This window comes from Salmo trutta, chromosome 27, assembly GCF_901001165.1.
Source record: "Salmo trutta chromosome 27, fSalTru1.1, whole genome shotgun sequence".
NCBI classification, from domain to species: domain Eukaryota; kingdom Metazoa; phylum Chordata; class Actinopteri; order Salmoniformes; family Salmonidae; genus Salmo; species Salmo trutta.
The window spans coordinates 40,772,587-40,788,800 of NC_042983.1; the positions used below are offsets into that span (position 1 = coordinate 40,772,587).

Consider the following 16,214-nt stretch of genomic DNA (forward strand, 5'->3'; position numbering starts at 1 on the left):
AACTATATTTAGTGGAAATTGTAAGCATCCTGCTCTGCTAGCCATTCATTCACTTGAGCAGCGCCCAACCTGCTACCTGTTTCTTCAGCTATGGCTCTCTGGAACCTCTCCTTCCCCCCATAAGACCCTGGGTTAGAGGGGTATAATAAATGTTTTTCAACGTCTGGTCCTCCATCCTTCTTGCCTCTCTGATATACATTAACATTAATGAGCCCCTTTCATATAACGAGAACATTTCATTTTCATTTAGCCTTTTATTTTTGTAAACATTAAGTATTACGTATTCATACACTTCAGGATACGTAGCAGGATATTAGCACCCGTTTTCTCAATGACCCATGCATGCAACACCTTGTATACTTGGTTTACATTTAAAGGCTTATATCGCTGAATTAAGACACATACATCCGTTATATAAGTATATAAAGAACAATTATGAGACATGTTACAACAGTGTTTCAAACAAATAAACTAAAATCTTCAACAAGGATGTTTCTAGTTCTTCAGAATCATCCACAAGACGGCATACCAGTTGTGTCCATTGCAGATTCTCGCCCGTATGTCTTACATGACACATGATTTGCTCCATTTTTAGCACACGCTCTGCATTAACCCCGGTATTGTGGGTTATGTAGAGCGATACATTGTTCACTTTATTTTCAATAATTTGCTGCATAATATTTGTAAACTCTCTCTCAAAAAAAATGTATTTATTCTCTCTAACATCGTATGCATATAGTTACCCATTGCTTTACATCTAAATAAAATATATATATTGTTACTCGTTCTCTTGGGGTTTATTGAGCCAGAAAGTCAACACATCAGCCACCAAAGCCTCCTTGTATTTGTTGTCGTCCACCAGTGTGTGCCGGATTTCTTTGAGTTTCTCGTGGATGTAGATCACCTCCTTCAGTTCATGTAGGAATGCCTCGGTTACACCATAAACCCTGGGAATAGATGGCACAAGACCCATAGAATCCAGGGCTCTGACCATCGATGGTATAAAGCGGCTGGACCACAGTCTTTTCACCAGCTCCTCAAAATGGTTGAAGAAGTAGTACTGGGGTGGGTCATATAAACACGGATGTTGTCGTTGGCTGGGGTGATTGATCTCACAACCGATGCATTTTTTTCTTATATACTCTACAATCACCACGTCTAAAAGTGTGGCTACAGAGGCCTTGATGGTGTCCACAAAAATAGTACTAACCACCCCATCAAACACATCCTCAGGCTGTGTACATGTAAGGGGGGTTAACTGGGGGGAGTAGAAAGGAGGGCTGTGAGGCATAGAGTCCTTAGGGTCTGGTACCCATGACATATCGGTGTCCTGGTATGGTATATGAATATCCATGGTATATGCTGAAATGAAGAACCGGAGGCTTTATGGTCACCCCTTTTATTGTTGAACCAGTCCTATGGTATCAGGGCGTGGTTAACATAACAGCCACGTACTTAGTTTTCTTCAGGGGCTGACCCTTCTGAGGATGACCCTGCTTGGGGTTCCTTTGAAGCATAATCCTCAGGATTCGTATATATTATGCACTTCCTTAGCTGAACAATACTCTGCCGTGGTTGGCTCTGTACAAAAAGAGCATCCACTAACTCTAACATTTTCAATTCCATTATATCCCAACTTTTAAAAGGAATAAGCAAACGCATCCTAAAATCCCCAGTCAGGCCACCTTCACGGATGTTTTCGTTGCGGATTTTCTCGTTGCTGATATAGAACTCCACGCACCCACATGGAAGTCCATTCTTTCTTTGTATTTTCACCTTATGAAAAATTCTTCCTGAGGAGTCCGGGGAACCTTCCAATGGGTCTCATAGCCCGTGAACAAGCTATAACCCTTTGTGAAAACTCTCAGTTTGGGACACACCAGCTTGCGAAACACCTGCCAGTCTTTAAGCCTGTAGTCCACTCCTAAAGTCTGGTCGGTATATTCTTCTCCTTCGGCTACGGTATAGAGTTTCACTCTACAGGCCGGGTAATCAAACAGATAACCCCATAGTTGTCCATTAGACATCATCACTTGATCTTTCAACACAGTTGCGGGGGGTATTTGGGTTCTATACATATTTAGAAAACACTTTTTTGGCGCATTGTACATTGATGCTTTATACTCTTCCCTTTCTCTGTGTTTTAACCGAGGTCCTGCTTCCGTTGTTACAGTCATCACGTGTGTGTCACTAAATCCATGTTTAATTTCTTTAGTGTTCTGGGGTTTATCGAGGTCGCTTGTAGTGTTGACCTCGCTTACTTATAATGCGGCTGTCCAATACCCCCGGGCATTACTGTTGTCATACACAACAGCCCTAAGTTCACTACAACAGGGGGGATCATACTCTTACAAATGTTGAAACACATTCCCCAGTTCAACGAGGTCACTACACATCAATCGTCATGACAGCTTTACTCCAAAGGAACAGATGCACTATCTGGTTAAATATACTCTCACTCGATAGCGTGAGAACTTCTTGACAGGATGTACATATATGGGCACTCCCTAGAGAGCGTGAGAACGGAAGGCAGGATGTCCTGCAGGATGTCCATATATGAACAAACACACGTGACCCATAAAATAGGGTCATAAATCACACGTTTGACATGTGCCGTCTACTGTATCCTCTCTGTCACTCACCATGGTACAGTGGACAGTAGACCTGGTCTGGTTCTACACATAGACGGTGATGGTGAATCATATCAGATTGTGGAGAAGCCAACTTGATGAGTTTCTCCTGACCCAGCCCAACATCCCTATCAGTGCCCTCTGACCTCTCCCCTCTCGTTCCAGTCTCTTCTGCAACACTGAGTGAGCTTCCCTGACCTCTTTCAAGTTCTGTCTCAGTCTCTCCATTTCTCCATCTTTCTCCTCCATATGTCTATCCTTCTCCTTCATCTGTCTATTCTTCTCTTCCATCTGTCTATTCTTCTCCTTCATCTGTCTATTCTTCTCCTCCATCTGTCTGCTGAACTCTCTCTGCATCTTTGTCTGTGAGATCATGATGTTCCTCTGTAACTCAGGTAGGACTATCTTCATCAGGTTTCTCTCTGCTTCAACTCTGGCCCCTCCTTCATAGATCTCCATCATCTCCTCTATCTCCTGTCTGTGTCTCTCCTCCATCTCCCTCCTCTCATTCTCTCTCTTCTCTCTACATCTCTCCAGCTTTCTCTCCATCTCCTCCCTCCTATCAGACTCCCTCTTCAGCTCCCTCTCCAGCTCTCTTTTCTTCTCCTCATCCCTCTCTTCTTTCACCTGTCTCTCCAGTTCACTGGTTCTTTCACTGAGTGTTCTGATATCTCCCTCATGTTCCTGGATCACTCCCTCTATCTTTATCAGAGAGTCCTGCAACTCCTTCTCAAGCCTCTCTCTCAAGTCTCTCTCCTCCCTCTGTTTCCTCTCTCCTCTCTCTCTCTGGATCTTTCCCTCCATCTCTCTAACCTGGTCCTCTGCCTCCTGGTAGGTCTGACTGCTGTAGAATCTCTCTCTGTTTCCTGCCACCATCTCCTCTACCTGATCCAGCAGCTCTGATACCTGAGTGCCATGGGCCCTGTCCTTAATGTTGAGGGCGTGGTACCTGCTCCCACTTTTCTCTACAAGCTGCTGGAGGTCCTGACTTCCTGCTTGGAGAAACTCCTCAATGCTCTGCTCTTTCAGGCCATCATCATGGGTGAATAGAATCACAGTGTGTTCCCAAAAACCCTCCCCAAACATCTCCTCTATTCTCTCCAGCACCCCTCTCTCCTCCCCCTTAGAGGGCTCCACTGGTATGACCAGGAGGAAGGCGTGGGGTCCCGGGGCAGACAGACGGACACAGAGCCCCACATCCTGTCTCATCTCCTCCAGAGAGAGTCCAGGACAGAAACAGTCTGGAATGTCCACGAGCACCAGCTTTCTTCCACACACGTCCCCCTCTCTCCTCTTACTCCTCTGGGTCACTGCAGTGGGGCTGGCCTGGGCCCTCCACTCCTCTCTGCCCAGGATAGTGTTTCCTGCTGCACTCCTCCCAGCCCCAGTCCTCCCCAGCAGCACCAGTCTCAGCTCAGACACACTGGGAGACACTGGGGAGTCTGGACTGCTGCTCTCTCCTCCCACTGCAACACAACACACAGCACTGATCACCACACTGACTCTCTGGAGGATGTACAACAGTGTCAAATATAATATAATCTACATCCATAACTCACTATGTGGAGGAGTTAAATTCATGCTGTTTGTCCTCCTCAGTGGAAGTGTGGGGTCTGTATCTGAGGTCTCTCCTCCCACTGTAACACAACATAGAGAACTGGTCAACATACTGACTCATCAGAGACACATTTAAAACATAGTATAAACAAACTACAAATACATTACACATCATAGTGAAATATAGATCATTGGAGAAAATAGAGAATATCAAGATTGATGACAGTTTGAGACAACATTGATAACTCACTAAGTGAAGGATGGTCCTCTATAGACTAGAAACAGTAGGAGATAACAGGACAATATTGATAACTCACTAAGTGAAGGATGGTCCACTATAGACTAGAAACAGTAGGAGACAACAGTACAATATTGATAACTCACTGGATGGAGGATCATCCTTGCTTTGTCTCCTCCTGACTGGGAGTATGGAACCTGTATCTGACGTCTCTCCATGTTCTAAAATAATAGAACAACCATTTAGAATGGGAACATTTACCTCAGTGACACATGAAGGCACATAGACCTACTGAAGGGGAGTTCTGGGTTTCTATTGAAATGTTAAGTATCACATATCTCACTCACCAGTCATCTGGGCTGAGATCTCTCTTCTCAGTCTCTCTACCTCAGTCTTCACATCACATATCTGTTGAGCTGAAATAACAAAGGAGGACTAGGATCTGAATTCTGTGTTAAAGACTTTAGACAGAAATATGATGCAGAGGGAAAGTATGAAGTGATGGACAACAATATTCACAACTCAGTGGAGAGTCGACAATAACCTGAGAATTGAGGAAAGTACAGAAGACTAAATGTATTAATGGTGTGAATAATCTCACCCAGTTCAGCATTTTCATTGTTGACATCCTCCACCTGTTTGTCTCTTTCCTTTAACTGCTTCTCTCTCTCCTCTAGAAGGTTCTCTCTCTCTTCTACTTCCTGCCTCCTCTCTTTTAGTTCATTTACTTTCCCCTCCAGCTGTTTATCTCTCTCTTCCAGTACTTTGTCTCTCTCTTCCAGCTGTTTGTCTCTCTCTTCTACTTCCTGCCTCCTCTCTTTTAGTTCATTTTCTTTCCCCTGCAGAACTTTGTCTCTCTCTTCCAGCTGTTTGTCTCTCTCTTCCAGCTGTTTGTCTCTCTCTTCCAGTAGTTTGTCTCTCTCTTCCAGTAGTCTGTCCTTCTCTCCCAGTCTGTGGATGCTGTCCTCTAGTTGAAGGTCTTTGTCCTGCAGTAGGACTCTGAAGTTCTCTACTTGGCTGTTCTTGTCCTGCAGGTTCTTTCTCAGTGCCTCTAGTTGAATGTCTCTCTCCTTTAGTTGCTTGTCTTTCTCTTCCAGTTGTTTTTCTTTCTCTTCTAATAGTTTCTCCCTCTGTCCCATTATCTGGTTCTTCTCCTCCAGGAGTCTCTCTTTCTCTCTCACTTCCTGGGTCATATCATCCAGTTGTGTGTCTTTCTCCTCTAGTTGTTTCATCATCTCCTGTCTTAAAATCTCTTTTAATTCTTTTTCCATCTTCAACTCTGAGAGAGAGCAATTAACATATTTAGTTGGTTGTTTGAATAAGTAATATATTAATTCATACCTATAAATACATTATCATTTGATGGAGGTGGTACAATTATGTGTAATTATTTCCTACAGTCAACAGTTATCTGAGCTGAACCAATCATCAACTGGTCTATTGACTATTTGATACATTACAAATGAATTAGTCTGAAAAACTGAATGACATCACTCATGTTCCCTGATTCATTCCTCTCTCCTCCAGACTCTCTCATACTTACCAAGCTCACCAGCTGATGCCTCCCTCTTCAGTTTGTCCTCCTGGGTCTCATGTTGTAAATAATCTGATCCTGAGGCTATGGTGTAAAACAGAGAGGTGAGTTCTGTGTGGTAGACTACATCACTATATACAGAACAAACAGGACCAATCACATTTCTCCTGTCACTCAAGCCTCCCTCATGTAGGGACTGTGGGAACCAATGAGATCTGGTTAACTTCATAAATAATGTTATTTTGTTATTAGCCTATCTCTGATCAAATGATTATGTTCATTGTTAGTGATAACCAGCATTGGGCTCTATGGCAGATACAGGATATTGTGTCAGGAGGCAGGGTTCTATGGAATATACATTCAGTAGAATTTGAAGAACATCTGACATCATAATCCAACCTACCTTGAGAACATTTGGGGAGAGTATTGATAAATGTAAAGAAACTGATTTCATTTGTAGCCTTGAAGAAGACACACTGCTGTTCACAAGGCCTGTAGTTTTTATAGTATCAGATTAACACTCTGGTCTGTTCTTTGTCTTGTGTTATTGGTTGTAAATAAACAAAACAAACAAATAAGTAATTACTCACCCCATTCTGATCATCCATTATCCAAGATGGAGAGTCATGAATAATGATCATGTAAAACAGAATGCATTAGTTATTATTGTTCATTGAATTTCTGTCTCATTACATAATTTAATGAAATACCATACATCATATTGGAATGACTGAAGGCTTCGTAATAAGACATCAAGCTAAATTCCAGCTGATTCCATTTTAATTTTGGAGTGTGAAATATTGACCTCTATGGCAGATATATTGTGGGAGGACTATGTGAATTGTTGACCTCTGTAGCAGATATATTGTGGGAGGACTATGTGAAATATTGACCTCTATGGCAGATATATTGTGGGAGGACTATGTGAATTGTTGACCTCTGTAGCAGATATATTGTGGGAGGACTATGTGAAATGTTGACCTCTATGGCAGATATATTGTAGGAGGACTATGACATGAAAATTCTGGATAATTTGAAGAACATCTATACATCTTAATCCAACCTATCTTGAGAACATTTGGGGAGAGTATTGATAAATGTAAAGAAACTGATTTAATTTGTAGCCTTGAAGAAGACACACTGCTGTTCACAAGGCCTGTAGTTTTTATAGTATCAGATTAACACTCTGGTCTGTTCTTTGTCTTGTGTTATTGGTTGTCAATAAACAAAACAGACAATAAAGTAATTACTCACGTTGTTCTGATCATCCATTATCCAAGATGGAGAGTCATGAATAATGATCATGTAAAACAGAATGTATTAGTTATTATCATTACCTTCAAATCACCATCTGTCACATGATCCTCTCAAATACCATAGTGATGTGATATACATCAGAGGGGTATGAGTGTTCATCACATTCATTACTAATGACAATCAAGGGACGTGACAGTAATGTTGGAATGGTTCTAATGCTTTAGGACAAGCTCAAAGCTCAGAGTGATGGTAATATGCATTGTAACTAGTTGATATTCAGAATGAATCTAGTCTATTCATCTGTAACTCCTACTATGAACTCCTACCTACATGAGAACGTAGAAGTGTTCTGTACAGGGAAAGAGACTGGTTGTTATTGTTGTTGTTTATGTGTTTAGAAACATTACTGGAGTTCTAGAACACTTACCTCTTATATACCATAAACACACTGCCGCCTCCTCCTTCTGTTCTCCATGGATGACCTGACATATGTAGTCTCCTGTATCTGACCTCCTGAAGTCTCTCAGCCTCAGAGACACGTTGCCTCTCTCCAGCTCCTGGGTGATCAGACTCACTCTGCCCTCATAGCCACTCCTCTCTGTCACCTGGCCATTCTGATACAGGTAAATACACTCTGTCTCTTTAAACCACCTGATCGTCGTGGCAACAGCACTGGTGTCAGGTGGGAGGTGACAGGGGAGGGTGACCTCTTCACCAACATCAGCCCACACATGGTCATCTGAGGTGAGTTTAAACTGAGCTGTTCAGAAAGAGAGAACATTTCATGTTTAATGACATCATCTGTGTCAGGAACACAAATACTCTCAGTACATTTATAAACACAGCTGAATGAAAAACTACAATAGACATACAACAACCAGGACCATGTCAATTCTAAAATACAACACACACAATCCCAGACAGACATATTCATTTGAAGGAAAGTATATATGTCATAGAAGAATGTGATGCTACAATCTAGAATGATATTATCCCATTTGTTCCCACATCTTTCCCAGACATGCCACTATGCAAATCTTATGCCACTAGTAAGCCTAACATGTCATCCATTTTGATTATTTTTTATTTATTTAAAAGTATGTTTTATTCTTGGTCACAATTGTGACAGAGTGCTCTGTCTATAATAACATGAACAGATATTTACCCCTATTCCTCAACCTCAATATCTATATACCTCAGCCCACTTACCCACACACCTAAACTCAATGACCCACACACCCCAGCCCTGTTACCCCCATGCCCTAACCCTGACACCCACATGCCAATACCCTCCAATCTATACGATCAAGTACAGATACAGGCATATCCTGGCCCTAAATGACCTGTGTGTTACTCAAGACCCCAGTTCCTTTGCCACTACACCTCATCCCTGTTACTTTCCTATCTCAGCCCTGTTACCCACTTTCCTTAGGCCTGTATTCCCCAAGTCACCAACAGTAACCTATATCCAGCTATTCACTGCACACCCCAACCCTGTTATCAGCATGTTTTAGTCCTGTGACATCTGACCTGTACACACTAATCATTTCATAGATAAACTAATATTACAGTGGTATAACACATGTGCCCCAGCCCCAATCTCTTCTTTATACCACAAACGTACCCCTTTCTAGCACTTAAGAGCATTGGGCCAGTAACCCCTGAGGCAACTAGGAAAACATTAGTTGATCTGCCCTTGAGCAAGGCACTTAATCCTAATTGCTCTGGATATATATTTTATTTATTTAACGAGTCAAGTCAGTTAAGAACCAATTCTTATTTAGAATGACAGCCTACCACGGACGACGCTGACTTGTTCAGGGGAAGAACAACAGACTTTTACCTTGTCATCTCGGGGATTCAGCAACCTTTCAGTTACTGGCCCAACACTCTAACCACTAGGCTACCTGTCACCTCTACACTCTAACCACTAGGCTACCTGCCACCTCTACACTCTAACCACTAGGCTACCAGCCAACTCTACACTCTAACCACTAGGCTACCTGCCACCTCTACACTCTAACCACGAGGCTACCTGCCACCTCTACACTCTAACCACTAGGCTACCTGCCACCTCTACACTCTAACCACTAGGCTACCAGCCACCTCTACACTCTAACCACTAGGCTACCTGCCACCTCTACACTCTAACCACTAGGCTACCTGCCACCTCTACACTCTAACCACTAGGCTACCTGCCACCTCTACACTCTAACCACTAGGCTACCTGCCACCTCTACACTCTAACCACTAGGCTACCTGCCACCTCTACACTCTAACCACTAGGCTACCTGCCACCTCTACACTCTAACCACTAGGCTACCTGCCACCTCTACACTCTAACCACTAGGCTACCTGCCACCTCTACACTCTAACCACTAGGCTACCTGCCACCTCTACACTCTAACCACTAGGCTACCTGCCACCTCTACACTCTAACCACTAGGCTACCTGCCACCTCTACACTCTAACCACTAGGCTACCTGCCACCTCTACACTCTAACCACTAGGCTACCTGCCACCTCTACACTCTAACCACTAGGCTACCTGCCACCTCTACACTCTAACCACTAGGCTACCTGCCACCTCTACACTCTAACCACTAGGCTACCTGTCACCTCTACACTCTAACCACTAGGCTACCTGTCACCTCTACACTCTAACCACTTGGCTACCTGCCACCTCTACACTCTAACCACTAGGCTACCTGCCACCTCTACACTCTAACCACTAGGCTACCTGCCACCTCTACACTCTAACCACTAGGCTACCAGGCACCTCTACACTCTAACCACTAGGCTACCTGCCACCTCTACACTCTAACCACTAGGCTACCTGCCACCTCTACACTCTAACCACTAGGCTACCTGCCACCTCTACACTCTAACCACTAGGCTACCTGCCACCTCTACACTCTAACCACTAGGCTACCAGCCACCTCTACACACTAACAACTAGGCTACCTGCCACCTCTACACTCTAACCACTAGGCTACCTGCCCCCTCTACACTCTAACCACTAGGCTACCTGCCACCTCTACACTCTAACCACTAGGCTACCTGCCGTCCCTACACTCTAACCACTAGGCTCCCTGCCACCTCTACACTCTAACCACTAGGCTACCTGCCACCTCTACACTCTAACCACTAGGCTACCTGCCACCTGTACACTCTAACCACTAGGCTACCTGCCACCTCTACACTCTAACCACTAGGCTACCTGCCACCTCTACACTCTAACCACTAGGCTACCTGCCACCTCTACACTCTAACCACTAGGCTACCAGCCACCTCTACACTCTAACCACTAGGCTACCTGCCTCCTCTACACTCTAACCACTAGGTTACCTGCCGCCTCTACACTCTAACCACTAGGCTACCTGCCTCATCTACACTCTAACCACTAGCCTACCTGCCACCTCTACACTCTAACCACTAGGCTACCTGCCACCTCTACACCCTAACCACTAGGCTACCTGCCGCCTCTACACTCTAACCACTAGGCTACCTGCCGCCTCTACACTCTAACCACTAGGCTACCTACCTGCCACCTCTACACTCTAACCACTAGGCTACCTGCCACCTCTACACTCTAACCACTAGGCTACCTGCCACCTCTACACTCTAACCACTAGGCTACCTGCCACCTCTACACTCTAACCACTAGGCTACCTGCCACCTCTACACTCTAACCACTAGGCTACCTGCCACCTCTACACTCTAACCACTAGGCTACCTGCCACCTCTACACTCTAACCACTAGGCTACCTGCCACCTCTACACTCTAACCACTAGGCTACCTGCCACCTCTACACTCTAACCACTAGGCTACCTGCCACCTCTACACTCTAACCACTAGGCTACCTGCCACCTCTACACTCTAACCACTAGGCTACCTGCCACCTCTACACTCTAACCACTAGGCTACCTGCCACCTCTACACTCTAACCACTAGGCTACCTGCCACCTCTACACTCTAACCACTAGGCTACCTGCCACCTCTACACTCTAACCACTAGGCTACCTGCCACCTCTACACTCTAACCACTAGGCTACCTGCCACCTCTACACTCTAACCACTAGGCTACCTGCCACCTCTACACTCTAACCACTAGGCTACCTGCCACCTCTACACTCTAACCACTAGGCTACCTGTCACCTCTACACTCTAACCACTAGTCTACCTGCCACCTCTACACTCTAACCACTAGGCTACCTGTCACCTCTACACTCTAACCACTTGGCTACCTGCCACCTCTACACTCTAACCACTAGGCTACCTGCCACCTCTACACTCTAACCACTAGGCTACCTGCCACCTCTACACTCTAACCACTAGGCTACCAGCCACCTCTACACTCTAACCACTAGGCTACCTGCCACCTCTACACTCTAACCACTAGGCTACCTGCCACCTCTACACTCTAACCACTAGGCTACCTGCCACCTCTACACTCTAACCACTAGGCTCCCTGCCACCTCTACACTCTAACCACTAGGCTACCTGCCACCTCTACACTCTAACCACTAGGCTACCTGCCACCTGTACACTCTAACCACTAGGCTACCTGCCACCTCTACACTCTAACCACTAGGCTACCTGCCACCTCTACACTCTAACCACTAGGCTACCTGCCACCTCTACACTCTAACCACTAGGCTACCAGCCACCTCTACACTCTAACCACTAGGCTACCTGCCTCCTCTACACTCTAACCACTAGGTTACCGGCCGCCTCTACACTCTAACCACTAGGCTACCTGCCTCATCTACACTCTAACCACTAGCCTACCTGCCACCTCTACACTCTAACCACTAGGCTACCTGCCACCTCTACACCCTAACCACTAGGCTACCTGCCGCCTCTACACTCTAACCACTAGGCTACCTGCCGCCTCTACACTCTAACCACTAGGCTACCTGCCGCCTCTACACTCTAACCACTAGGCTACCTGCCACCTCTACACTCTAACCACTAGGCTACCTGCCGCCTCTACCCTACCACTAGGCTACCTGCCACCTCTACACTCTAACCACTAGGCTACCTGCCACCTCTACACTCTAACCACTAGGCTACCTGCCACCTCTACACTCTAACCACTAGGCTACCTGCCACCTCTACACTCTAACCACTAGGCTACCTGCCACCTCAACACTCTAACCACTAAGCTACCTGCCACCTCTACACTCTAACCACTAGGCTACCAGCCACCTCTACACTCTAACCACTAGGCTACCTGCCACCTCTACACTCTAACCACTAGGCTACCTGCCACCTCTACACTCTAACCACTTGGCTACCTGCCACCTCTACACTCTAACCACTAGGCTACCTGCCACCTCTACACCCTAACCACTAGGCTACCTGTCACCTCTACACTCTAACCACTAGGCTACCTGCCACCTCTACACCCTAACCACTTGGCTACCTGCCACCTCTACACTCTAACCCCTTGGGTTGTGCCATGGCGGAGATCTTTGTGGGCTATACTCTGCCTTGTCTTGGGACGGTAAGTTGGTGTTTGGAGACATCCCTCTAGTGGTGTGGGGGCTGTGCTTTGGCAAAGTGGGTGGGGTTATATCCTGCCTGTTTGGCCCTGTCCGGGGGTATCATCGGATGGGGCCACAGTGTCTTCTGATCCCTCCTGTCTCAGCCTCCAGTATTTATGCTGCAGTAGTTTATGTGTCGGGGGACTAGGGTCAGTCTGTTACATCTGGAGTATTTCTCTTGTCTTATCCGGTGTCCTGTGTGAATTTAAATATGCTCTCTCTAATTCTCTCTTTCTCTCTTTCTTTCTTTCTCTCGGAGGACCTGAGCCCTAGGACCATGCCTCAGGACTACCTGGCATGATGACTCCTTGCTGTCCCCAGTCCACCTGGCCGTGCTGCTGCTCCAGTTTCAACTGTTCTGCCTGCGGCTATGGAACCCTGACCTGTTCACCGGACGTGCTTGTTGCACCCTCGACAACTACTATGATTATTATTATTTGACCATGCTGGTCATTTATGAACATTTTAACATCTTGACCACGTTCTGTTATAATATCCACCCGGCACAGCCAGAAGAGGACTGGCCACCCCTCATAGCCTGGTTCCTCTCTAGGTTTCTTCCTAGGTTTTTGCCTTTCTAGGGAGTTTTTCCTAGGGAGTTTTTCCTAGCCACCGTGCTACTTTCACATGCATTGCTTGCTGTTTGGGGTTTTAGGCTGGGTTTCTGTACAGCACTTGAGATATCAGCTGATGTACGAAGGGCTATATAAATACATTTGATTTGATCTAACCACTAGGCTACCTGCCACCTCTACACTCTAACCACTAGGCTGCCTGTCACCTCTACACTCTAACCACTAGGCTACCTGCCACCTCTACACTCTAACCACTAGGCTACCTGCCACCTCTACACTCTAACCACTAGGCTACCTCCCACCTCTACACTCTAACCACTAGGCTACCTGCCACCTCTACACTCTAACCACTAGGCTACCAGCCACCTCTACACTCTAACCACTAGGCTACCTGCCACCTCTACACTCTAACCACTAGGTTACCTGCCACCTCTACACTCTAACCACTAGGCTACCTGCCACCTCTACACTCTAACCACTAGGCTACCTGCCACCTCTACACTCTAACCACTAGGCTACCTGCCACCTCTACACTCTAACCACTAGGCTACCTGCCACCTCTACACTCTAACCACTAGGCTACCTGCCACCTCTACACTCTAACCACTAGGCTACCAGCCACCTCTACACTCTAACCACTAGGCTACCAGCCACCTCTACACTCTAACCACTAGGCTACCTGCCACCTCGACACTCTAACCACTAAGCTACCTGCCACCTCTACACTCTAACCACTAGGCTACCAGCCACCTCTACACTCTAACCACTAGGCTACCTGCCACCTCTACACTCTAACCACTAGGCTACCAGCCACCTCTACACTCTAACCACTAGGCTACCTGCCACCTCTACACTCTAACCACTAGGCTACCTGCCACCTCTACACTCTAACCACTAGGCTACCTGCCACCTCTACACTCTAACCACTAGGCTACCTGCCACCAATACACTCTAACCACTAGGCTACCTGCCACCTCTACACTCTAACCACTAGGCTACCTGCCACCTCTACACTCTAACCACTAGGCTACCTGCCTCCTCTACACTCTAACCACTAGGCTACCTGCCACCTCTACACTCTAACCACTAGGCTACCTGTCACCTATACACTCTAACCACTAGGCTACCTGCCACCTCTACACTCTAACCACTAGGCTACCTGCCACCAATACACTCTAACCACTAGGCTACCTGCCACCTCTACACTCTAACCACTAGGCTACCTGCCACCTCTACACTCTAACCACTAGGCTACCTGCCACCTCTACACTCTAACCACTAGGCTACCTGCCACCTCTACACTCTAACCACTAGGCTACCTGCCACCTCTACACTCTAACCACTAGGCTACCTGCCACCTCTACACTCTAACCACTAGGCTACCTGCCGCCTCTACACTCTAACCACTAGGCTACCTGTCACCTCTACACTCTAACCACTTGGCTACCTGCCACCTGTACACTCTAACCACTAGGCTACCTGCCACCTCTACACTCTAACCACTAGGCTACCTGCCACCTCTACACTCTAACCACTAGGCTACCTGCCACCTCTACACTCTAACCACTAGGCTACCTGCCACCTCTACACTCTAACCACTAGGCTACCTGCCACCTCTACACTCTAACCACTAGGCTACCTGCCACCTCTACACTCTAACCACTAGGCTACCTGCCACCTCTACACTCTAACCACTAGGCTACCTGCCACCTCTACACTCTAACCACTAGGCTACCTGTCACCTCTACACTCTAACCACTAGGCTACCTGCCACCTCTACACTCTAACCACTAGGCTGCCTGCCACCTCTACACTCTAACCACTAGGCTACCTGCCACCTCTACACTCTAACCACTAGGCTACCTGCCACCTCTACACTCTAACCACTAGGCTACCTGCCTCCTCTACACTCTAACCACTAGGCTACCTGCCGCCCCTCATGTTACAAACACATTTCATCCAGACACACATTTACACATAAAGAGAAAACCACAAACACATTTCATTTTCAATAGTTGGTTTAGTTCTGTTCTCCCAGATACATGAAAGAAAAGTTCATCATTAATTAAAGCATGTTGACTTACTATGAACTCTGGACTCTGCCATTTTAACTGCAATAAAAAGAGAAAACATTCATATTTACATCATTACCATTCATCAAATTCTCTCTTTTGCTCAATCACACAGATACAAACATCACTTCCTCTTTCTCCAGTCCTCATTGTTTTAAAACAGGACTGTTGTGTCTAGTTTGGAAAGTAAAATATACTGAGATCTCCTTTTAAATATGTCCACAGTTTCAGACCTCCTCAGGTTCTCTGGCAGGCTATTCCAGAGGCTGGGGGCATAATAACTAAAGGCTGCATCTCCATGCCTCTTGGTCCTAGGCTTCAGGATAGTTAAAAGGCCAGTTTCAGACCTCCTCAGGTTCTCTGGCAGGCTATTCCAGAGGCTGGGCCATAATAACTAAAGGCTTCCTCTCCATGCCTCTTGGTCCTAGACTTCAGGATAGTTAAAAGGCCAGTTTCAGACCTCCTCAGGTTCTCTGGCAGGCTATTCCAGAGGCTGGGGGCATAATAACTAAAGGCTGCATCTCCATGCCTCTTGGTCCTAGGCTTCAGGATAGTTAAAAGGCCAGTTTCAGACCTCCTCAGGTTCTCTGTCAGGCTATTCCAGAGGCTGGGGGCATAATAACTAAAGGCTGCCTCTCCATGCCTCTTGGTCCTAGACTTCAGGATAGTTAAAAGGCCAGTTTCAGACCTCCTCAGGTTCTCTGGCAGGCTATTCCAGAGGCTGGGGGCATAATAACTAAAGGCTGCCTCTCCATAGGGAACGGATGTGGCCACTATGCAGAGTCTCCCTGTCAGGACTTTA

At 46.3% G+C, this 16,214-nt stretch overlaps 1 protein-coding gene and 1 long non-coding RNA gene across 2 annotated transcripts in view; both read right to left on the reverse strand.

Annotated features, from left to right (window-relative positions):
- Positions 1-2,399: 2,399 nt before the first annotated feature.
- The window catches only part of LOC115165131 (rootletin-like), a 57,687-nt gene continuing 43,872 nt past the window's right edge, over positions 2,400-16,214 (reverse strand). Inside the window, exons 2-6 of the mRNA XM_029718172.1 lie at positions 5,027-5,704; positions 4,773-4,841; positions 4,572-4,646; positions 4,190-4,267; positions 2,400-4,096 (exon numbers count right to left, since the gene is read on the reverse strand). Coding sequence (XP_029574032.1) covers positions 2,700-4,096; positions 4,190-4,267; positions 4,572-4,646; positions 4,773-4,841; positions 5,027-5,696 — 2,289 coding nt within the window. The 5' untranslated portion in view covers positions 5,697-5,704 and the 3' untranslated portion in view covers positions 2,400-2,699. The remainder of the gene's footprint in view (positions 4,097-4,189; positions 4,268-4,571; positions 4,647-4,772; positions 4,842-5,026; positions 5,705-16,214) is intronic.
- LOC115165155 (uncharacterized) lies at positions 15,510-16,071 on the reverse strand. Its single transcript, XR_003870080.1, has 2 exons — positions 15,987-16,071; positions 15,510-15,645 (listed from the first exon to the last, which is right to left on the reverse strand). It is a non-coding gene; the product is annotated as an uncharacterized LOC115165155 (long non-coding RNA).